Here is a 25,277-nt window from a genome sequence, read left to right on the forward strand (position 1 = left end):
CCAAACTAGAAAACGAAATGCAGCGAAGTCAAAGGGACACAGAATCTAGACTCTAAAACTCAAGGTTCAAGTCTCAGCTTTACCACTTATGCACTTACAGGGTATGTGACAACAGGCGTGTCCCCATCTTAGTATGTCCTTTCTAGAGTAAAGCTTTGCTTAGGGGCGTCATTGGAAAATACTGGCTAATCTTTCTGAAAGTGAAAAACAAGATAAATCCAGGTGACCTGGAAAAGCTAGAATGAACCCTGCAAGCAAAAGGGTGGTTCAATTAGAAGCTAGGAGAGATACAAGGAGAGTAACCCTGCTACTTCTGCACTCTGATCTCTACACACACACACACACACACACACACTCTCACCCTCACACAACAGAGAATGAAAGAGTTTCCAGAATTTGGAAGAGACATGACATACTTCAGATGCCTGCAATAACTACATCTCTGCCCCATTCTTGCTCTCTCACAAGAAATCATGAGCCATAGAACCACAGTCCCCACTTGGCAGCACAGTGACTAAGCACTCAAAGGTTATCTAAAAAGTCTAAGATAAAATGGACTTGTTCAGTTTTATTTGCATTGTTTGAAAATGTGGCTTACCACTTTCTGAGAGAAGAAGAAAAACTGATGTGAAGTTAGCTTTTCAAGGTCCATAACACCATGCCTCTGTATTTGGGGGACATGTGGATGTGTGAATATATTTGGCATGTGCTCGTCCTGACACATTTTAAACTTGGAGATTGGGCCAATTTTGACCAAAAGGATAGGGTATGAAAAATAAAAGTTCTAGTAACCGTAGACCAGAAAGGAGCGAGGATTACTGGTGTGTGGTGTGTGTTCATGTGTGCCTGTGCCTCAAACTGTCAACTACCTACATCTAGCATCTTATTTCCTGAAATCTCCACACAACTTCAAAAACAGCTGCTTTGCAGTAGCCATAGTCTTGTTTTCATCAATTTTCTGACCAGTATCAACACACATATAAAATAAATTTAACCAAAGCATTCTGTTTCCTCTCTTGGCGTGTGTGTGTGTGTGCATGTGTGTGTGTGTGTGTGTACACACCCCACCTGGGGACAGTGCTAGCCAGTTAAGTAAAGGTGGCAGCTTACTGGTAACTTACATGTCATCAACATAACAAGGGTAAGGCATCTGCTGCATGTACACGCCAGTTTTCTTCTCTGTGCCCGTCAGCACCCTGATGATTGCCTGCTCCACCACATCCTGCAAGTAAGCGAAGCCTCCCCAGACATACCGCATATCTTCAAAGGGGTCAGCCCGAGGACCAGGGTCCCAGTACCTTAAATCAAGCCACAGATGATTGAACATTCCTTAGAACCACACAACAAAAAATTCAATCACCCACAAGCCTACAGAGCCACTGTTTTTATTTCTGCATCGTACTTTGTGGTCTCAGTGACGCATGCGTGCACACTAAATTGCTTCAGTCTTGTCCGACTCTTAGGGATGCTATGGACTGTAGCTCCTCTGTCCATGGGATTCTCTAGGCAAGAATACTGGAATGGGTTGCCGTGCCCTCCTCTAGAGGATCTTCCCAACCCAGGGATTGAACCTGTGTCTCTTACGTCTCCTGTACTGGCACGTGGGTTATTTACCACTAGCACCACCTGGGGAACCCTCAGTGATGTGTACATGTTTTTAAATAGATATAATCGGAATGAGCAAACCACTAGCTGGTTTGGTTTTTTTCCCTCCTCCATTGCTTCCTAACATTACTACAAGTGGATGTGTCAAAATTCACTTTATCATTTTTTATCTTGGTTATTTGCCCCCTTTTATAGAAATGGATAGCATTAGCACAGGGAACCTAATGTCTTTTCCCTTCTTTCTTTGTTCCAGTTGATTTAATTCCTTAGGACTAATTCCCTTGAATGGAAATGCAAAAGGAAAAGACAAGGTTATTTTACGACCTTTGAAACAGCTGTCTCCACCATGAATGTGCCAGTTACACCAAAATCATGCCGCTGATTTATCTTTGTTTGAAATTTTTACAAAATTATTAAAGTATCTCCAATCACATTAGCTGCTCTTGACTTCTCTAAGACTGGCTGGTACAATGCGATTCCACTTACCCGTCTTTGATCTTATTCGTCCTCTCCACATTGTCAATGTCCATCCGGATCTTGTACTTGACATGATGCGGTAACTCGACACTGCCGGGAGCAATTCCAGTGAACACGACCCCAGCCCAGAACTTGCGCTCATCCAAGAGCTCCATGGACTTGTTGATGAGCAGAACCTCTGTTGCTACTGGTTCGAGCTTGTTCAGGTTGACGCACTGAAGGAAGAACAGCCATCATGAGAATGCTGACGGCCAGGAAAACAAGCCGTGGCCAAGGCAGCGTCTATGCTAAGAGAGAAGCGCTAACTGCATGTCTTATTTAATCTTCATCCTCTCACATCATTCTCCAATATTCAATTGAAAATGGATTATTTGGGTTTTCACCTTAGCAATTTAAGAGAAATGTTGAATGTATTTTAGAGATAAGTTACTCACTGATTTTTGTGGAGGGAAAGGGATTTAAACAATGATCAGGCCTCATTTTCTTCTGCTTTCTTCGTAATTTGGAGTCATAACAACTAATCAAACAGACCAAAAAAACTTGCATTTGTCCCTATTAAGTCACATCATTTTTAGGACTCAAATTTTTTTAATGTAATCAGTCCTATTAGATTGTATGTAAGTTTCATAAGTATTTTTTAAGGGACTGCTTTGTTGCCATTAGGTAGTTGGATATCAAAACATAGGAAAAAATAGAAGACAATGGACAGAGATATTCTTGAGTCAGACAGAATAAAGCTAGAAGTTAGTTCTGTGTCTGTCTTATTCATTCAACTAACATTTTTTTTGAGTGCTTTTTCATATACCACCTGTATTTTTAAGTGTCTTTTCATACACAACATGTATTAGGTTGGAGGGATGCTACTGTAAATAAGATTACACAAAATTTCTAAACTTTACTCCAGTCTGAATCATATTGCATCATCTCAGAGAAAGAAGCCAAAGCCTTTTCTAAATGGTCCATGGAACAGTTCCTCACCTCCATGAAACGAGAGATGGTCTGGATTGCCTGGTTGGTCTCATTGAAGGCTTCTCTCCAGGTGTACACAGAGCCGTTGGTGGACTGCACATCCTCTGGGTGCTTGGCCAGAAATGCCATGATATCTTTGGCCGTCCAGTCTGAGCCTTCCAGTCGCTGTTCCCAAAAGTCATCATTGCCTCTGCTGTCCAACAGTGTCTGCCATTCCAATGACAAAGTACAACTAAGTCTTGATGAGCACTATATGATTTACAAAACCCTTTCACATGCATTGTCATTTTTATATCTTTATAAAAACTGTGAGGTAGGTAACAGTGTTTCCATTTTATAGGTGAGACCACTGAGGCTGAAAAAAATAACTTTTTACCAAGGATGAATCATACACTAATAGGCATGGAGTTGACCAGTCAATATCAGTCCAGTCTGAATCTAGTTTCCAGTATAGCTTAACAGTAAATGCTATTAACTACAGTAACAACAATAATCATACTTATAATCTATACAATTACTGTTGGATTAAACACTTCACCTCATACAACATCATAAGTAAGGTATGTCTAATAGTTTCCATTTCACAGATGAGAAAACAGGTTCATAGAAGTTAAGTCCCTAACCATAAGGTCACACAGCTAATATGTAACAAAGTCAGGATATGAGACACGGGCTCTCAAATTCTATTGCACCTTCCCCCTGCATTATATCATCTTCTTCTTTTGAGACCCAGGCTGATAACTCCTCATAAAGACCTTAATTTCTAGACTAAATTAAGACAAACCTGTTTAGCTTAGGGAAAGAATGCTGCTGTTAAACCAAGTGAAACCTGATCTTTCCCAATTACAGGATGCATGGGTCATGATGAAAAGGAGGCCTGTCTTCCATTTCTTTTTCCTTAGCTGGCTGGCTCTCCACATGGGTCAACATGGAAGAGCAGGAAAATCAATCAGGTGCTCAACCAGCAGGTGCAGAGGACCGGGGCAGAGGCCTGCAAAGATATGCTGCCAGAAAAATGGGTCTGTTTCAACCTCAGCTGATGGAAAAGAGAATCAGCCACAACTCCTGTCATACCTTCAAGAAGGCAGATGAAACTTTGACTCTACTGAAATGGAATCTCTAAAGGCCAAACTCTGCTATTCTTAAAATCAGTCTCATTTCTACTAACATTATAAGCTTTTCCCCATGTGGCTTCATATTTATTATCTTAATGGGAGCATAATAGTTTTTATAGGGTATATAAACTATAATTTCATTAACTATTCCCATACTGCAAAACATTTAGTCTATTTCTAATTTTTCACAAAAAACAATTATTATAGCAATAACATTCTGTTTTGTAGGGTGACTTCTTTCTTTAAAATTATTTCTGTATGGGATACATCCCTGAGGGTGTGTGGAATGGAAGTACATGGGATAACACACTTTTTATGGTTCTTACAATTTTCATTCCAAATTGCTTTCCTACAGGGAATAACAAATTATATTGTCATCAGTTAGGATATGTATTTTTATTAACATAATAGATACAAAATTGTATCTCACAAAGGTGCACAGGGGGATGGGTTAGCGATTCTGAAATGATTTTATTTGAGACTTGAACTGAACAAATAAAACCTGAGTGAAGACATGCGGTATTTGAGGTGAGGTCTGCCCTGCCCAGTGCGGCTTCTGAGCAATACAGCCAAGGAGAGCAGCAAGGCCTGAGAGACGTGCCCAGTGGGATCACTGACTACATGATTCTAGGGTATGAAGATCACCCTCAGGAGCAGTGTCCATGCAGAAAGCAGAGGCTGAAGGTGAAGGAAACAAATAGCAGCTCAGAAAGAACAATTGAGTATCAGTGGGTTCCATGACCCAACAAAGAAGTGCCTCCAGATCTGTGGGTGCCTCTGGATAGAACAGGTGCAGACAGAGCCAGACACAGCAGAAGATAAGAGCTATCACAGAGTAGAGGGGTGGTTGCCAGGGGGCTGGGGAAACACAGAGGTCAAAGGGTATGACATTCCCATTATTAGATCTGAGGATCTAATGTATAGCATGGTGACCATAGTTAGTGATACCATCCTGTATACTTGACACTTGTTAAGAGGTAACCAGGTGAAGGAAGGGACATGTTACTTAGCTCCAATGCGGTGATCATTTCACAGTGCAAACATATATTAAAACACCAAGTTGTATACGTTAAATACATACACTTTTAATTTGTCAATTGTACCTCAATAAAGTTGAAAAAAAGAAAGAGCTACCCCAACAGAACCAGAAGTCTCAGGCACTGCCTCATGTACCAGATGTGAGGCTGCAGGGGTTGCAGAGGACTGAGAAGCCCAAGCTTGTGGAGTGAAGTAAACACTCCTTAGTAGAGAAAAGAAAGCAGGTGGAGGAAGCTCCTTCGACTTCCACCCACAGGCTGATGAGTCCCTAACTGGTGTCTCCAGCCTAACCAACCAGTTACACTCCAAGCCCTAGTATCCACTGACTTGTTGGACATCCCTACCATCCATCAGCTAGAAATTAAGAATCACCCCAAAACTTCCCTCTCTTTCACCCCTTCACAACCAATCAGTCACCAGGCTTTACCCCACCAGGGTAGCCTCTGCCCTGGTCTCTGCCTTCCATCTTTCCTCTCTTCAACCCACCTGTCAAACCAGAGTAATGTATACATTGCCGAAAACCCTTCCATAGGTTTGGTAATGGTGTGTCAGAGCTTAAAGTAAAGTCCTTGGCTTGACACCCAAGGCCCTCTCAACCACACACTGCACCTTTCTCCCCAGCCACAGCTCCTACATTTCCTACTGCACATCCTGGGTTCTCCAGCAGGATCTCCAATGAATGCCACGGCCATGTTGACAAGGGCCTCATCCCACAAGAACTGACAGCCTGTGACCTTCTGGAGCATCCAAGTCAAACTCCCTATTTAAAAGCAGGGGAAGCATCTATCTGCCTACAAACTAAAATTCATGGAGTTCCTTCAACATGGCCCCTCATCACCCTCTGAGACTCAGAAGGAGAGAAGTCCAACAAGTAGGAATGTAGATTCCAAGGAGATGACCAGAAGAAGACGCCTGAGACCACACCAAGATCTATGACACTGTTTGTGGCTGAACCACATGAATCCCTTTTGGAGGAGAGACTGGAGCTCAACAGAAACCATCCTTGATAGGTATAAGTTGTTGTTGTTATTATTAGACAGGAATTATTCACTGGATCCATACAAATTATTGTTCATGCTTCCCTGACTAAAGTCCCTTGGTTTTTAAAGGCTCCCAATTTAAGAATTAAATTGCAGGACCAGTGCAACAAAGATGACTCAGCTTTCCCATCACTGGAAGGTCCCCCAGGGTATGGTCCCTCCTAGGGCATCTCGGGAGGGTCCTCAGCCTGTGAGAGGACCTCTCTGGGTAGATATGCCACCTGTAACACCCAGCTGCCTTTCTGATCAATGACGTGTCAAGACAAGAAACCTGGCAAAATCCATTCGTGCTTAATAGCAGCAGGAACAAAAGGAAGAGGCCTCTCTCACCATGGAGACAGGAAATAGTCTAATGATTCTCTGATTCAGCCCAAGGCAGGATGATGTGATTAAATGGCACTCAGGCTCAAGCAAAGGAGACATTTCATTCTTGCTCAGGCTCCTCTGCTTCTGAATCCAATTGTCTTCAGAGCACTTATCCCTTTTCAAGTGGTTCTGAAGCACTAAGTGAAATTCCCCTCCACGTAGTAACAGCGGCTCCTCACTCACACAGCGCCTTGGGGAGCAAGTATCTGTGATGAGTCTGCAGAACAGGCTTTTCCTCGCACACCTCTGTCCAAGACCTACCAGGACACAGTAGGGCTGAGTAAGGTGCTGTGGCTCTACAGCCAGAAAATAATTAAGGTCTTGTAATCACCAAATTCTTCCTCCAAACACCAGTCCTAAGTTTCTTGGAACTCTGATTTTGACTATCAGATGCCTTGATGCTGATGTGCATGAGACGGTGTAATCTGTGCACCATCACCTGTACCTCTGCCAAGTGACAGCCCTGGGGCTTGAGCTGTGCTTAGTCCCTCTGTACTGGGTTCAATGTAAATAACTCTCCTCTCAGTCACTTCTTGGGAAGTAAAGAGCATCAAGCAGGCATACAATAATCAGAGGGACACTCACCCGGACAAGGTCCATTTCTGAGCTGCTCTCCATAAAGGTCCAGATCTTGGGGCTGAGCTCTTGCCACATGCCTTCTAGATCATGAAACACAGCCAGTTCCTGGAAGGTCTTATTCACCTGGAGTCAACCAGGAAGCCAGGAGCAGCAAAAAATAAAAGAGGGGCAGACACATGAGAAACTCAGCTACTCCCTGAAAAGACACTTCATCATAGAAGCCCTTTTCCTGTCCTTCCCATCCCCAAGAAGTGCCTGCCTGCAGCAGGGATTCAAACACCCAAGACTGGAGAGCTGGCCCTCAACAGTCAGCTGGGGCCTAGGTCAGACTGGAGGTCCTCATTCTTGGAAATCCCAGAAAAGTATACTCAATACACTCCATCTGAAGCCACCTTTATATTTTTGTTCTTAATTCTAGGAAGAGTTTGTTGAGGGTTTCTTGGGCCCAGGTGGCTTACCTCAGTCATAAGCTGCCTTGTGACTGGAGTATCAGGTGTATACAGGATCTTTCCAACAAGCAGGGGCTTGAGAGCTTTCCATATGATGCGAGAAAGAGGACTGGACTCCAGATTCTTCATCAAATCATTGCAATAAGGAGCTGTGAAAAGGATGAAAGGCAAATATTTGTATGCATGGTCATATATTTGTAGAAACTAACAAAAGCTTTAGAACCAGCTGGTCAGTCATAGGTTTAAATCTCAGCTCTGCCACTTAATGGTTATGTAACAACTTCAGATTTGTGCCTCAGTTGACTCCTCTGTAAAATTAAAGTTAATGACATCTACTTAGGAGAGACATGGAGAGGATTAACTGAGACGATACCTAGAACAATGCTGGATAAATAATCAAAGTTTATTATAACACTGATGATGTCACAACTGAGACAATATAGAAAAATACTTTTTACTATGCACAAGCCTACAGTTGTAACTCTAGATGACTTAACGCCAGCCTGCAACACTTTGCTTCCACTGGAAACAGAGGGTTGAATTTCAGACTTTAGTTTTCAAGCAGAAATAAAAAATCTCCCTTCAATTACTAAGTCTCATAACAAGTACCTGTAATAAATGTAATGAACATCCCAAAGTGAAAAATACGAAGTCATAATAGATAATAAGGTTTGATTATCCAGAAAGATTCCCAAATTTTTAAAAAATTTCACTGTGGGTTCTTTTAGATTCCAAGTATCCTCTACATGCTGCAAAGACAGTATTTAAAAACAAAAACAAAAAAGAGGACTTGCTCACAGTTGTAGCTGTTGTGAAAATGAAGGCTCCCTCAGGTTGACTTACAAAGAGAGGGAGCAGAGGGGATGGCATTTCAGAAAACTGCCTACAGCGCCCTTCCCTTCAGGCTCACAAAGCAACCTGCCACGGCTGGAGTGCTTCACTCCAGAGAAGAATAAAAGGTTCTTATGTTACAGTAATGCACTAAAAGCCACCTCACTCAGTGTCTGAAAGACACACCTGCGGTTAGAAATGGAGAAAGGCTCACTCGCATCATGTTTTCAAGGAAAACAATGCCATTGTCTACAGCTGTAACACAGGCTCCTCGCTGCCACAGGCACAGGACGCACATCACCACAAAACTGCCCAAGCGTGGGGAGCAGATAGGGTGTAACAAGGTTCTCTAATGACACCTTGTAGCTAAGAACCGAAAACAAACAGCAGATCAAATGCCTGAGTCTGATGGCACACACGCCACCATGAACAGGTATTCTGGAGGTCATGTGTTTAGGGACAAAAAGCATGGAGCCAGGCAGACCGGGTTTCATCCGGGTTCTTGTGAATTAACAACAGTGTGACTTTGACCAACTCACTGAACCTCTCCAAGCCTACAAAATGTGGGGCTATAAAACCTTCCTTGCAAGGAATTCCCTGACAGAGGTCAAGGTTCCATCCCTGGTTAGGGAACTAAGATCCCACAAGCTGTGATCCCGCACAGCCAAAAAAAAAAAAAAAAAAAAAAAAAAACACAAAAAACCTTCCTTGCAGGGTTACCATAAGGGTTAAATGAGTTAACTTAAAAAAAAAAATGCAAAGGACATAGGAAATGTTCCCTAAATGCTATCTTTCATTATTGTTGTTATTGTTAAGTTTTTATTATAAAGCATATCTCAAGGAGAGCAGGGGGGAAAGGGAAGGGAGATGGGGAGAATGAGAAGAACCTTGAGCACTCTGGGAACCACCTTCAGACATACCCCAGAAAACTGGAGAGAGTGACGTTCAATCATTCATTCACTTGATAAAAACACTGTATGCCTGGGACGTGCCAAGTCCCCTTTCACACAAGTGGGGATAGTTCGCTGATTAGGAGAAGATTCCCTCTTCTAGGAGCTCTGTCTGGATGGCAAATAGACATGTAAACAAGTACCCACTGCTGCTATGTAGGACGAGGGTAAGCAGGAGAGAGGGGGCCCACAGGGCTGAGTCTGGGACAGAGGTGGTGCCAGGGCCTGGCTGCGTAGACACTCACATGTAGAGTTGTCATAGACGGTGCCAGCATCGTCCTCCGTGCCGTTGCCCCCGAAGAGGGCCTTGTAGTTGTTGTCCTCGTACCAGTTCAGGGACTTGATCTTCAGGCCCCCGCCCTCGGGATGGCCGCAGATGATGCGGGACACGGCCTGGTAGATTTGGGTGGAGGAGCTGGAGCTGTTCACGTTGGTCAGAAACATCACCTCCTGCCGCATGTCACTCCAGCTCCTCATGCTGAACAGCTAGGGGAGGGAGCAGGCAGAAGAGGAAAGGAAAGAGGGGGGAAGATTGAAGACACAGAAGACAAAGAAACAGGTTAGTTCCTTCACCTCTATAAAGCCTTATCGCAGAACATAACTTGTCTGACGTCGCCTCTCAGAAGCCTGGTGATGGGACCGCCAGAGCCATGCTAGCCTCTGTGGTAGAGGTACTGCTGTCATCTGAGAGACTGTTTGAGATGCAGATTCTGGTCTATCTAGAGTTCAAATCCACTTTGTCACCAGGTGCCCAGGTGATTCCCATACACATTAAAGACTGAAGTACAGCCTAGAAGTTGGTGGAGCCCCTGGTGATGGGCTTTATCTCATTCAGACTATCATCAGGTTTATAGAAAAGGATGCTTTCCCTGAAGAATTATGTGTTCACATGTGTACATCAGGAACCGCTCACATCCTCGGTCATGGCCTCATTTCTAAAACACCTCAAACTCCAGTGTGGAAACTGAGGTACCCTCTGCCCCTTGGCAGAAAAGGCAATGTGTGTGAAATCCCCACCCTCGTCTCAGCTAAGTGCCAGGCACTGGGAAGGAACACATGATGGGAGCTCGACTTTGAATCTCAGCCACGTCCTCACTGCCTCACAACCTTCGGAAAGTCACTTTTCTGAGGGACCCACCTCTCATCAAGACGATGAAGCTAAAACAGAGCGTGGCAAGAACATCACACAATATCCACTCTCCAAGAGGGCCCTGCACAGAACAGCCGCTGCCTGGAAGAGGCAGAGGCCCCAGGCAGCCGGGGGCTGAGTTTGGGACTTACGTGTGACCAGCTCTTTGTCTCACACACAAATGTACTCCAGCACCCTGTGGACTTCTTGGCCCAGTGGCTCTTATGATTAACTATTCACAGAGCACTTTGTATTTCCACACATTTCACAATAAATCATTAATATACCCTTCCATTCCTTGCCCTGTCACTGTGTGTCCAGGCTGAGGTGTGGCAAGCAGAGGAGAGGGGTTGCGGGACGCCACTCTTGCTCTGGAGGCAGTCTAGGCTGACTCCACGACCCAGTTTTCTGTCTCACAGAGCCCGCTGATCCCTGTGAGTGAGAAGGTCCTGGGTGCCACAGACCCTGCCTTTGCCTTCAGCCTGCAAAGCGGAACCAGGTGCTCCGGGGGTGGTCAGAGGTCACAAAGATTCTTCCCTCTAGAGAGGTAGGCTTTGACACCGAGAAAACACAATTAGGTGGCCAGCTTTTCCTGACTTTATCTTCTGAGGTATACAGACAGGGAGGGGGATAGGCAGTCAGACCATCTTTCCTTTTGCTGGTGGGTGCAACAGCCCTAGAGATTTTTGAAGGACAGCACAAAAGCCACTCACTTGTCTTTCTGGCCACCACCATCCTGCCATCCCCCGATCGAAAGGACAAATCTCTTCCAACATAAAGTCAGCACATCTTTGATAGAAGCACTGTAAGCAACTGAGTTCTTCCAAATTCTTGGCTCTTCCCAGAACCTGCCTTAGGGGCAGACTCCTACTTGTTCTAACTTCAGCTCCTGCCCCATACCTCCCCATGAAGCACCTCCCACCACAGGGAAGGCAGCCGCTCAGCCTCCAACCCACAGACGGTGGCATCTGATCATCGTCTACGGAGTGAATGAACTACTGAGGCTTTCTCAATTCACTGCCATGGCTTTCTCCTGCCCTTGCCCCATCACAGTCTCTTCTCAGCCTAACATTGGAATAGTAAACAACTCTCATCCTCTCAGTCACACCAGACACCCCTGATCCAGACCCTCCATGGCCTCCCATCTTACTCAGTGTAAATCCAGCCTTTCCAGGGCTGCACAGCACTCACCTCCTGCTCTAACCTAATCTCGGACTCCCCTCTCACTTGCTCTCTTTGTTCTGGCCACACCGGCCTCCTCCCTGGTCTTTACATCTCTTGATCATGCCCTACGTCAGTATATTTGGATCTACGGTTCCTCCTGCTTGCAGTATCATTTCCTCCATGTTCAGATGGCACCTGACTAGACAGGACTTCATGAATCACCCTCCCCTTTAAAAATACCACCTCAACCCCGCCACCCCTCTTACCCAGCTTCGTTTTCCTTCACTGCAAGCATCCCTGCTGTCCCATTATACACGGAAGGGCTTATTTCTATCTCCTGCCCCACTGCAGTCCCACAGCAACAGAGAAGTTAGTGTGCTCACTGCTGAGTCCCTAGCACCCAGCTGTGCCAGGGTCCTAGTGGGTGTGGACAGATAACCAAACACTGCTCCCTGCCCTGCCTCCCCAGGCTCACCTTCCAGAAGTGAAGCTCATGCCCACTTTCATCCCTCTGGCTCTGAAAGTCCCCCTTCCCTCACAACTGCCAGCCCTGTTAGTCCAGTTTCTTTCTCTGAATAGTCTTCTTCCAACTCTATTCCACTTACCACGAGGGGGTTCAGACAAAAAAGTGCTAAAGCTGCAGGAATGTGGGCTTTAGAGGCCAACCATCCTGGGTTCAAATCCCAGTCTTGCCAATTAACCTACTAGGTGACTGTGGGCAAACAGCCTAGCTTTTCTGAGCCTCGGGGTCACCTGTGCAATAGGCATAGGAGGCCTCATCACATTTGTCGTGTGGATCACACCGGGAAACCGGGGGAAGCTACAGGAAACATGGCAGCTTACCCCCCGTTCCTTTCAAGGGTTGTGGTTTAGTCAAAACAACCAACTTTCTTTCCAAACACTGAGCAGATCAACAAGTGCACTTATGTATTTATCTTCTCTCATTTGTCCCAGAGAAACCCTTAGATAATGAGTCACTGGTGGCAAAAGTGACTTGACTTTGTGTTCCACTGAGAGAAGTGGGTGGCCCTTGCTGCCCAGGGCCAGGGAATAAGCAGGACACAAGGAAGCAGCTGCCAAGAGAAATGTATATTGTTCAGCTGGAGAGTTTCTACCATGTGAGCAACAGAACATCACATGCTTTCAATTATTTTTTAACCCTAGACAAAAGGCAGGCCAGTGATGTAAGAGGAAACAGCTATAACCAGACTGTGAGTTTAGAGGCAGCTTCAAATGTTAGATCCCTGCTCTGCCTTTTCTAGGGCTGGCAGAGAGCACAGGGCAAGTCACTGTCAGCTAACGGGACTCAAGAGAGATGGCAATGGACTTGCAGGGCAGTTTCTGTTTCTCATTCTGCCTCCTGGAAGAACCCCAGGAGACCCAACTTCTCCACCTACAGAGAGGTTACCAGCATTCATAACCAGAGTAACAGATGGCATCCTGGAAGAGGGCTTCTCCTCCTGAAAGGAACCTGAAAGCCAGTCCTCTTCAGTCAGACACACAGCAGCAGGATTGGCAAAAAAAAGGATCGAAACTGACACGCTAGGTAACATGTTGACAGAGCTGAACCTTGGTGTTTTCTGTACTTCCCAAACATTCTGCTTTCTCCTTTGTGAACATGCAATACTTTATTCTTGCTGTTGTTGTTCCGTCGCTAAGTCATGTCCAACTCTTTGCAACCCCATGAACTCCAGCAGGCCAGGCTTTTCTGTCCATCACTATCTCCCTGAGTTTGTTCAAACTCATGTCCATTGAGTCAGTGATGCCATCCAACCATCTCATCCTCTGCCGCCCCCTTCTCCTGCTACCCTCAATCTTTCCCAGCATCAGGGTCTTTTCCAATGAGCCAGCTCTTTACATTAGGTAGCCAAAGTATTCTAAGTATTTATTCTTAGAAGACATAAAGTGAGCTTTGATATTTGAGAAAAACCATAAAAACACCAAAAAATGAGTTAAAGAAGCAGTTCATAATAAGTCTGGACCAAATCTGAGAAAATTTTGCCACAAATTATTCCCAATGTTTTATACATAAGGCCTGTGTGGTTTCTGACCATCACTCCCTGGCTCAGCTCTCTACACCATGGGCTCCAGACCATTGGTTCCTCTTTTCCAGTCTACTCTGAAACAAGGCTGGGTGTCAGAAAGGCAAGCACATGCTGACTGGGAGGCAGAGAAGTGCTTAACTGCTAATTTTGTAAGTCAGGCCCTCTGATCTTATGACAAAGGTGATTCTGTTAAGTAGGAAGTTAGGTAATTCTAATACACTTGTAAACATGTGGACCTGAAAGGCAAATTCAACATTTATCAGGAGACTCTATTCCCAAAGTTGAACTCAGGGGCCAGACGTTCACAAGGCAAAGATCCAAATTAGGGGTACCAGCTTCTCCCCTTCAGTTAGTAAACAAACATTCTGGTAAAAAGACTGTCCAGCTTTATTACCAAAGAAGAAATAAGGAGAAGTTGCTGTAAGACAAACACAGTATGTGGAGGACGAGGAGGAATCATCTCCTCTACTAATGAGTCATTAACTCGGGACCAAGAGTAACAATTGGAGAAAGTCCTAGGCTAGACATCGGGCCTTTAGCTACTAGCTAATTAACCCTGAGACATCCATGAGTCTTGGTTTCTTCATCTTTAAAGTAAGGAGATCAAACCAAGTAATTTTAAGGTCATAGATGCTTCTAAAGTTGATTTTACATTTTTTATGAAATTCATATCAAGTGGACTCTCTGAATCAAATTCAGGGTGTAAAAAAGTCATAATGGATGATCTGCCCCCTCAGACTGAAAAGATAAGACTTACCTCTTGGGCCAGATTCCCAAGACTATCCAACAAAGCTTTTGTGGCTTCACCCAGCTCCTCGGTTGGGAAGAGAGATGTAGAGTTTAGTTTTGTCTGCAACGAGAAATAAATAATCTCTATTTAAAAATAAATAAGTTGATTAAAACTATTCACAATCTTCAATTTGAAACACAAGAAACCCACTCTTAACCAAAATAAGACACTAAAATTATTCTAACTGTATGTTTATAGGTTATTCATCTCAGATAAGAATTACTAATTTTTTGATGAATGCTTTTAAATGGTGTAGGAATTTGTATTTCAAACTAGTTGATTACATAATAGATAAAAATGTCTGATGTGTATGTGTCCAGTGTAAAGCTGACCATAAATTCCCAACTCTGTCTATGGTTTTGCTAGAAAGACAACATGGGAATGGCCTTGAGAAACAAGTTTGTGATGGTTCACAAGAAAGGAAGAAAGGATAACATTTAAAACTGCCAAAAGCGTGGGAAGAAGGAATTCTTTTATTCTACTCGTCAGCACTGTCTCTAACACTGTAAATTTACTTACTTCTAAATATATTAAAACTCATTTTAATATATTAAAATGTATTGTTTTCATATATATTAAAATTAATTTAAAATAATTTTCAAATATCTGCTTTATGTTTAGTTTGAGTCAAATCACTATATTTACTCATTGACATACTGCCATTATATGCCACTTAGCTGCATAGCCAATATAAGAAAATAATTAATTTAAGCCCAAGGTAAGATAGGTTAGGACAGAAAGTCTAAGCTAGAGAAGAAAAAGAAAAATGATGCACAGACTCTGAGGCCAGAATTGGTTTTGAAGTTTTCAGGCTTCCAAAGAAAAAAAAGGGTCAGTTTCATCACTCTTGTTTGTCCAATAGGAAAAAAAAAGAAAAATCTCAGGGAAAAGCCCATCCTTTTTTGGCAATTCTATAAGCATCATTTTTCTCAATACCAGATCCTTGGATATCCAGAGAAAACTGAACTATATTAATACTTGTCTCTTATCTCAGAGATTGCTGTGAAATCCTATGGCAGATGACACAGAAGACGGCTGAAAGTATGAATAGATGGAGTTCATCATTAGCTCTGGGAAACAGCAGATGCAGAAGACTAAGTATCATGATCATCATAATATCCTAGCATAACCCCAAATGTTCGTTTCTGATAAAATCTGTCTAAAAGTTCTATGGATAATTTTGTCCAGCACGATTAGTGAGCTCTCCTACAACAGCTCACTCACCAGAGACCAGCCTTCCCACACTCCCAGCCCTCTGATGGGCCCAGCCTTTCCTATAAATGACACACTCCAGTAGGTCTCTGTGACACAGCTCACAGGCTGTGTTAATGTTCATTCCTTCCATGAAGCAATCATGAGCAAAACCAGGTGGGGGGCTTTTTGTTTGCTTTGCCTTTCTCTCTTAAAGTTCACATTATATCTAAAGGCTACCACACTAAAAGCTGAACCTACACAGAGACCTTGGTAAGGAAAACTTACAAACTGAGAGGTCTTAATTGGGAGACATAGGAGGTAAAAACTATTTCCTTTCACTTTTGGGGGCTTGGATGCTATAAAATACAGAGAGGAGACTGATGTAAATCAGATTTAATATTACAAATTAATAAGGAAAGATAGGCTATTCAACCGGAGAAGGCGATGGCACCCCACTCCAGTACTCTTGCCTGGAAAATCCCATGGACGGAGGAGCCTGGTAGGCTGCAGTCCATGTCACGAAGAGTCGGACATGACTGAGCACCTGCACTTTCACTTTTCACTTTCATGCATTGGAGAAGGAAATGGCAACCCACTCCAGTGTTCTTGCCTGGAGAATCCCAGGGATGCGGGAGCCTGGTGGGCTGCCGTCTATGGGGTCGCACAGAGTCGGACATGACTGAAGCGACTTAGCAGCAGCAGCAGGCTATTCAACCAGTGTTGCTGAGACAAGTAGTTACTCATCTAAGAGAGTAATTTTTCCATCTCACACCACTATATGAAATTAAATTCTTGGTAGATTGAACAGCTAAAACTAAAAATGAAAGTTAAAAGATATATGGGAAAAAATGTATTTATGAACTTGGGGTAAGGAAGGTCTTCTTAAAATACAGAAGTCCAAATCAAAAATGGGAATTAAACTTCTGAAAGTAAAAACTACGCACCAAAGACACCATCAACAAAGTGAAAAAACAAGCCAAAGACTAGAAGAATGGATTTTTTTTTTAATTTTAGAATTAAAAATGGAATACCAAGCATCAGTTAAAATTAACCAGATGCCACATTTAACAACATACATAAATCTCAAAAACATAACATTGGGTGAAAAAGACAAGCTGCAGATCAGCATGCACACATATATAATGTGAACAGATGCAAACCAATCCAGTATATTGTTATTAACTGAATGTGAATATATAACAGTTGGATAAAAATATGCAACTCCAAGATACCAGCTATCTTTGAGGAAAGAGGGGAATATACAGATGACAGCAACTATATCTGTAGTGTCTTATTTCTTGAAAGGAACTATTTCATAATTTTCTTTTTAATTCAAGGAAAAATAAGAAAAAAGGAAGAGGGAAGGAGATTGGCAGGAATGAAGGATAGGAATATAGGTTAGGTTGAATACATGTCAGATTCGAAAGATGTCTAACTTCCTTGAACAAAATTAACCCCAGGCAATATGCCTTGAAACGAGGCCACACAATGAAATCTGAGAACCAAGTGCCTGCACCAACTATTAACTGTGGTCTCTTGCTCATATTTACTTGACAAAGGCAGACAGAGCTTGCCAATAGTACTTCCAAAGAGCTCCAGTAAGCCATTCATAGTTTGGAATTTCTACTACTATTTTTCATAACCAAAAGCATTCCTTTGGCTATAAATTCATAGAGGTCCCCATTGAGATCTCCCGCACAGGAGGCAAGATTTTCTTGTATGAAGGAAAACAGGGAAAAGGGGAAAAATTAAATCTTTAGTGAAGACTGTACATTCTGTGTTACACTAACAGGAATTCATGTATTATTCAATATTTTTAGATCATAACTAAATACTATAATAGCATTATAAGAAGAACAGACAACAGTATTATATTACCCAAAGCCCCAACCCATTTCTGTAATATGTGTTAATCACAACATTGCAACATTTCCCAAAACCATGACATTCTGGAGCACTGGCTCCATAATGACAAAAGTCATTATGCCATCCTTTCTGGGTCTAATAGATGACTTCTTTATATTCTTTTTATCCTCCCTAAGTTTTTCCTTCCACATGAATTCTCTTTTTCTTTTCTAAAATTGAGGTAACAACAGTTTATAACATTATATGACTTTCATGTGTTCAACATTATATTTCTATTTCTGTGTATGCTGCAGCATGTGCCCCACCAAAAATTCAGTTTACATTGTAAAAGACTGAATTTTTTTTTAAAAGGCAATAACTTATCAAAGGCAATTTGATTTTAATTTCTGAGTTGGTGTTTTATTTCAACTCACTGTCCAGCACAGTCCCTGGCACATAATAACTAGGCACCCAAGAAATGCAGAAGAAAAGTAAAAAGCAAAGGAAAGACCACATTAGGAGGGTGAGAAATGGACTAGTGTGAGTCTTGCTTCAAAGATCATTCAAATTCACAAATATACCGTTTCTTATTCACCTCATCAAGTCACTCACATCTGCAGCCTTAATTAAGGTGGCTCCCCTTGCTCCAAGGATGAGGCCCAATAGCCTACAAAGGCTAAATGAACATTTCCCTCAGCACCTCTATAGTGTCATGTCTTACCATTCCTCTCCCCATCAAACTCCCCGTAGCTACATCTGATCCACTCTGAACTACTCAATCATGCACAGTTCCTCTAAATGCCACCTTCTCTTGCCTCTTTCCTCTGGGCCCCATGCATACATCATGTCCTCTGCATGGAAGATTCTTCTGTCTTTACCTGGCTAACCTCTACTCTTTAGGTTCCAACTTAGAGGATGTTTCTTTCCTAATCGTCAAAGACTAGGTTAGGACACCCCATCAGAGGTCTCCTGATGCACAGCACCCAGCAGAGGCTATCACTTTGAACAGCATCTCTTCCTTTCTTTGTCCCTCCTCTCCCCAACAGCAGGGAACACAGATCTGTACCTTGTTTACCACTGTCTCCCTGACCCAGTGTGTGGGGATTTCCTGAAAAAATGAAGTGTTTGTTTATAGATGATAGCTGTACAAAGGAACAAGTGGGAGAGATGACTATTAATGCATTAGAAGTGGTAGCCAGATAGAAATACAAGACAGAGCATCTGTGAAATTAAAATGTAATTGGAAATCCTTTTAAGTTTAAAAAAATCTTATCCACACTCAAAATTTTACAGGGACTCCACTACTACAATGAGATGTGCTTGTACATATATTTGAATAGTATTCTCAATATAAGACACAATTTTGTTTCCTCCCTGCAAATGCATGTTTTAATGTGTTCATTGTACATTTCAAACTTCCCTGAAATACTCTCATAAAGTAGACTACAATCTCTGCTTCATTTTGCCCATATTCAGAAAAGCCAACTCAGGGCTAGGATGTATATGTTTTACTTCAAATTGAAAATAAGTAAGCCACATACCAGGTACAAAGACTATTATCACCCAAAGCAATTACTGTCTCTTTACAGTCATTTACATGACAATAAAAATTGTCCTTTGAGGAACATTTTAATAATTTTTATTGAAGTAGGGAATTATAACTCATGTCTAAGGACAGCACTAATCTTTTAAAAGCAATTCAACAATTTAAATAATAAATTTTAAATTATATGTGATTAACACATTAAAATATTTCATTTTTGCTATTTCTAAACTAGTTAAATATATCTACTACCACATAATTCAGGATCAAAAGTCAAGCCTTTATCTTAGACATGGCAAGAAAGAAATTATACTATTTCAAGTAAACTAATTATACTATTTCAAGGAAAAAATAGTATATTTGAGGCAAAAACATCTGTCTATTTGGAGTTGAGTCATTATATTAACACACTGCTTAGTTCAGTAATTTATCCCCAGTTCTGTGCTTCCCTTGTTCTCCCAGGAATTAGGTGAACAGAGTCTAAAACAGTAAATCCCTGAGACATGTCATTCTACAATTTACCAAATGATAGCAATTGCAATTGCTTGTCAGGCAAAAGCACATGTTGTAAACAGGTGGGCAGTAAAATTATACAAAACCAAACAAAACCTGATACTTCCCACAAGAATCTGTGTTCCAGGCAGGAGGAGAGGGAAAACCAAGTGTTTTCTCCTGCAAAACATTGTCACTGCATGTGACAAACTGAGAAATACCTAATCCCCAAAACCTATGCGCCAAGCTGAGTCCTTATCAAAGGGTCTAGAAGACGCTAAACAAAACCCTTCAAGATAAGAATAACTGTTCACTCCTCTTATGCCTGCTCCTTCTATCCCTGCACAGTCCAGCTGTGAGCTCACTAGTCCTCTGGGCACTTCAGGGCACCACTCACCTTACCTCCTTTGTCCCATGAACAGAGTTCCACCTTTGCAAAAGCAGACTACACACATCAGAAGATACAGAAACAGAACACTTTGTTCCATGGAGACAGAACTTTTCTGTTTTGGGGTGAAGGTACCACCAGAAGTCAAGACAATCTAGTCACACGGTTGTGCGATGTCTAAGTTGTTCCTGAAATAAAGGTCAGTCTGTATGCCTGTCCTTGCTAACTCAAATCAGACACCGTTTCCCTTACCACAAGGACCAGACACCATCTTCACATCACTGAGACAGGACTAGAGCCCAGGTCTACTTAACCACACAGACTTTCACTGGGGATCACGATGTTCCATGTTGAACAAGACTGTTGTCAGGGAGCTGCTGGGAAGGGCAGCCCTCACTTTACAGAACCCAGAACCTGTGAAGAATTCCTCAAATTCCCATTCTCAGCCTTAAAGTCGGTTCTCAGTGTCCACGGGAATGAAAGTACCATGTGGACCTTGTCTGCCTTGTTCATGGCTGAAACGTCAATGCCTTCAACCAGTAACTGGTACAAAGCAGACAGACAGTAAATATGTGTTCGTTTTGTTGTTTAATATCTCATACCTTGCTTAGAGATGCTCTGTTTCTACCGATCTATTCAGTTATGCATGACAAACTTTAATGAGTAGTGTTTACTGTGCTTTAGAGTCACTCTCAGAATACAAGCAAGAAAGTACACAGGGCTGGAACAGGACTAATAAAAAAAGCCAAGGACACTGAACAAACACTTCAAAGACTTAATGAAATATTGTTCCAATGTATGTTCCAATCCAAAGGCAGTTATGGCAGAATGAACACTCTCCCTGAAGCTGTCCACATGCTAATCTCTAGAATATGTCTATCAGTTATATCATACGATAAAATGTACTTTCAATTCAGTTCAGTCATCCAGTCATGTCCGACTCTTTGCGACCCCGTGGACTGCAGAACTCCAGGCTTCCCTGTCCATCACCAACTCCCAGAGCTTGCTCAAACTCATGTCCACCAAGTCGGTGATGCCATCCAACCATCTCATCCTGCCATCCCCTTCTCCTCCTACCTTCAATCTTGCCTAGCATCAGGTCTTTTCCACTGAGTCAGTTCTTTGTATCAATCAGGTGGCCAAAGTATTGGAGTTTCAGCTTCAACGTCAGTCCTTCCAATGAATATTCAAGACTTATTTCCCTTAGGATGGACTGGTTGGATCTCCTTGCAGTCCAAGGGACTCTCAAGAGTCTTCTCCAACATCACATTTCAAAAGCATCAATTCTTCAGTGATCAGCTTTCTTTGTAGTCCAACTCTCACAACCATCCATACATGACTACTGGAAAAACCATAGCTTTGACTAGATAGACTTTGTCAGCAAAGTAATGCCTCTGCTTTTTAATATGCTGTCTAGGTTTGTCATAGCTTTTCTTCCAAGGAGCAAGCATCTTTTAATTTCATGGCTGCAGTCACCATCTGCAGTGATTTTGGAGCCCTCCAAAATAAAGTCTCTCATTGTTTCCCCATCTATTTGCCGTGAAGTGATGAGACTAGATGCCATGATCTTCATTTTTTGAATGTTGAGTTTTAAGCCAACTTTTTCACTCTCTCTTTCACTTTTATCAAGAGGCTCTTTAGTTCTTCTTTGCTTTCTGCCATAAGGGCGGTATCCAAATGTAAAAAGTAATGAACATTAATGACTGATTCCTAGCACTGATTTATAGAAGAATGTGTCTACATTACCAGCCACTGTTTTCAAGCACATAATTTATATTACTCCCATAAATTAAATTATTAACTTCTTTTTATTGAGCATCTAATGTGTACTAGCCCTATGCCAGGCTCTTCATATATGTGATCAATAATCACAGCAAAGGGCAAACTACATTATCACTATGTGAAAGAATAGGAACCTGAGGCTTAATTTATCTAAGGTAGCACAAGTGGTAAAATGCTGAGGCAGTATTTGAACCCAGAAACAGCTGACCCCAAGCCTATACCCTTTCTCCCCTGCCACACTTCCCCACTGTTGTCAAAATACTGTAGTCCCAGTGGTCATCAAAGGACTGAAGGAGAACCAGGAGAAAGAATCAGAATATCTTGACTCAAAAACAGAGAAATAGCCACACCAAAAAACAGAGACAGAGAGAGAGAACAGAAATGTTTCAAAGCATGTCTCTCCTCGAAATCCACTTTTGGTGCAGAAATACATATTAACAGAATAGTTTCTGTCTCTCCCACCCCTAATGTTGGTTGCTGCTCCTATTGTATTTCTTGGCACAGTTTAACTGTCTGTGTCCAAGGAGGTCTCACAACACACCCATTAACCATCACCAATACCAAAATTCCAACCAAATGGCAGAAGCAAAAGGCTGCTTAATATAAATCAAACATCAATCCCAGTGATCCAATTAAGGCACTGTTATAAGAGTCACATTTCAAAATGTTTGGAAGTCATTTCATCCCAATGGTATCTCCTAAAACATCTTTTACACATCCTGGCCACTCACCATGTTCTAATTCAAGAGCCCCATTTTCTGATTTTAGGAAGAGAGATCTCACAATAACAGCTGACAGGCAGGAGCAGAACCTGAAATGCTCCTACGCCCAAGAGACGTGCAGGAAGCATATGGCAGCCGCCCTAATCAACACCTGCCGTGAACCAACTGGTCCACAAGGCTCCACCACAACACGACAGGGTGGGCTGTGAGGTAGCTGAGAGTTCTGACAGCACATTTCCACGCTCCCAGTCACACTAATTTTCCCAACTAGGGAGAGATTTTTCAAGTCAAACCCTAAGCTGTTGACTGTCAGATTATGAAGGCTTTGCTGTCTTTCTACTCAGAGCGTAATTCAGAAATGACATAATTGGAGGGATTTTACTGGGCTGTACACACAATAGGTGTTTAATGAGTAAACAGAAATGAAACAATGAATGGGCACCAGAATAAATTTATTTTGTCTTCTAAAAACACCCATCTTTCCAAAGTTCAAATCATCCCAGCTGAAAGGGTGAACATTTCTGTCTTGTAGCGAAGCAAAGCAAAACAACCAAAATAGTCCAAGGAAATGGGCTCGTATTTACAACAACCTTTCATCCCAGCTGAAAGGGTGAACATTTCTGTCTTGTAGCGAAGCAAAGCAAAACAACCAAAATAGCCCAAGGAAATGGGCTCGTATTTACAACAACCTTTGACTCATGATGCAGAAAGTGCCAACAGGCTGCAAGTGTCTTCACAGGTGAGCTTATCTGACTATTTAGGCCAGTTATCTGGGGCTGCAAACATCTCTGTAAATTATACTACAGAATCACAGACCACTGGAAAAAAACAACTCAGTACATTTTTTAAAACACTGAAATTAGAAAATACTATTTCTGGAAGGGAACAAAAACAGATCTTAAGTATTGCGGCTAAGCCCTTCACACTGATAGGGGCCACAATAAAACCTGCCATGGAAGCAGCAGAATTCAGTTTTACTACTACCTTCACTTCAGGCAGAGAATCAAACAGGATACAAGGACTCTTCGATGGTCAGTCAAGAGTGTAAACTCTGGGATGTGTTTCTAAGGAACATTCTAGAAGATGATCCAGGTACAGGGTCTAGAAACCGAACCTTCTTAGTACCCCCAGGAGGGCCCATCTTTCTCTAGAGAAATCATGGTGTGCAAAGTCCCAGAAGTTTCCAATGTCTTTCTATTATAACAAGGAACATCTCTTTCCAGGCATGTTCTTCTTCCAGGGCTTTTCTCCTGGTTTTAAAACAGCCTACTGACAATCAGGGAGCTGTCTGGTAAGCAGGAAACCTGAACGCTGGATGGATGCTAAAGGATGTTGTTCATAAGGCATTTTACCAGAGCTCCCAGAAAACCTAAAGAAAGATACTTAATCTGGAACTAGGCACAGCACTGACAACCAGAATGCTCAGACTTAGTCCTATTCTTGGATTAGAAATGAATGTGTATTCTCATGGACTGCTTCTTTGAACGAGTGATTCCCAACTGATAATCAGACTTTGTTGGTATTTTTTAACCTCTGAAAGCAATTTTGTCATTTTTTAAGTTACTTATTACATGTGCTCCCATTCAATCCCAGGGTTTTCCCACTGAGACATCTCAGTGTTTCCTTTCTGATAGGCTTTTTTAAATGGACATCCATCTTCCCATTAATGGTTTTGAGACTTTTTTTTTTTAATCTAGAGAACTCCTTCTTCAAATGAACCCTTACAGCATTAAAAACCATAAAAAAGTAGGTCTTCTCTGAAACAGACTTGCACTCAGAGCCACACCCAACTCACTCTTCCCTTACTGACTCTTGGGGAGATGGCTCAGAATCTGAGCCAATACCACAGAGCCAATCACATCTCCACTTCCAGCCAGCCCTATGTTTCTACAAAAACAAAGTCCTGCTGTCCAGGGAAAAATGTCACATTCTAAAAGCATTAGTACTCAAAGCTTCCCTACACAGCAAGCCTACTCACCAGGACTGGCTTCAGGATATCCAGGTTGGAACGAAGCACCTGTTCTGCTGCATTCAGCTTCTCCCTTGGCAGGCTGCAAAACCTAGAAACTTCTTGGTCACCAAGTCGAATCACCTCTCCCAATTTTGATCCATTGCACAGGTTGCTCAAATGTAACTGGTAGCCTTGCAAAAACACCTATAAACATTTCATGCAAACAGAGAGAAGTAAAACTGGATTACACTGATGGGAAGCACGGTCCTTGAAGCCTCTTGGGGGAACTTCATATCAATATTGCTTTGAGGAATGGACACTACTATACCCTGTCCAGAGCACTGGATCTCTACCAAACTTCAGGATGAAGCAAGGCATGATGCTACCAGAATGTGGCATTCGACTCATCACCTTCACACTCTTCTCCTTGGGAAGGGAAATCCTGAGTCCAATTCTTTTTCTCAAAAGTGCGACACATGACTCAGCAAATAGGAATCTGGAGTCTGAACTCCCCAAACCACTCTTATTAGAGAAAATAGAAAGTTCTCATTATTTTGAAATAAATGATATTTTAAACTGGGGTTGGGCTAAATTGCGGGGGGAAAAGTATTTATACTATTTATTTGTAGATAAAGATATTTAACTAATGCAAATAACTATGTTCAAACAATTTCAGAATGTGGAACTCTTCCTTTTACTTGTATCAAAGCAGAGTACTAGAAAGTCAAGCCTCTTATCTCATTGACAGATAAGAATGACTTAGAACTGGCCTATACATTATAGCAAAGAACTTCTCCTTGGCCATATCTTATG

General features: G+C 42.3%; 1 protein-coding gene across 4 annotated transcripts in view; it reads right to left on the minus strand.

The window, feature by feature from the left end:
* Positions 1-25,277, minus strand: part of ABCA1 (ATP binding cassette subfamily A member 1) — a 137,054-nt gene that overhangs the window by 47,401 nt on the left and 64,376 nt on the right. For all 4 annotated transcript variants that reach the window (XM_025282162.3, XM_025282160.3, XM_025282161.3 and 1 more), the window contains 8 exons: positions 24,492-24,668; positions 14,515-14,607; positions 9,665-9,905; positions 7,648-7,787; positions 7,196-7,312; positions 3,061-3,258; positions 2,092-2,297; positions 1,122-1,298 (listed from right to left, as the gene is read on the minus strand). In XM_025282162.3, the coding sequence (XP_025137947.2) occupies positions 1,122-1,298; positions 2,092-2,297; positions 3,061-3,258; positions 7,196-7,312; positions 7,648-7,787; positions 9,665-9,905; positions 14,515-14,607; positions 24,492-24,668 (1,349 nt within the window). The remainder of the gene's footprint in view (positions 1-1,121; positions 1,299-2,091; positions 2,298-3,060; positions 3,259-7,195; positions 7,313-7,647; positions 7,788-9,664; positions 9,906-14,514; positions 14,608-24,491; positions 24,669-25,277) is intronic.

The sequence above is a fragment of the Bubalus bubalis genome, chromosome 3, assembly GCF_019923935.1.
Source record: "Bubalus bubalis isolate 160015118507 breed Murrah chromosome 3, NDDB_SH_1, whole genome shotgun sequence".
NCBI lineage: Eukaryota > Metazoa > Chordata > Mammalia > Artiodactyla > Bovidae > Bubalus > Bubalus bubalis.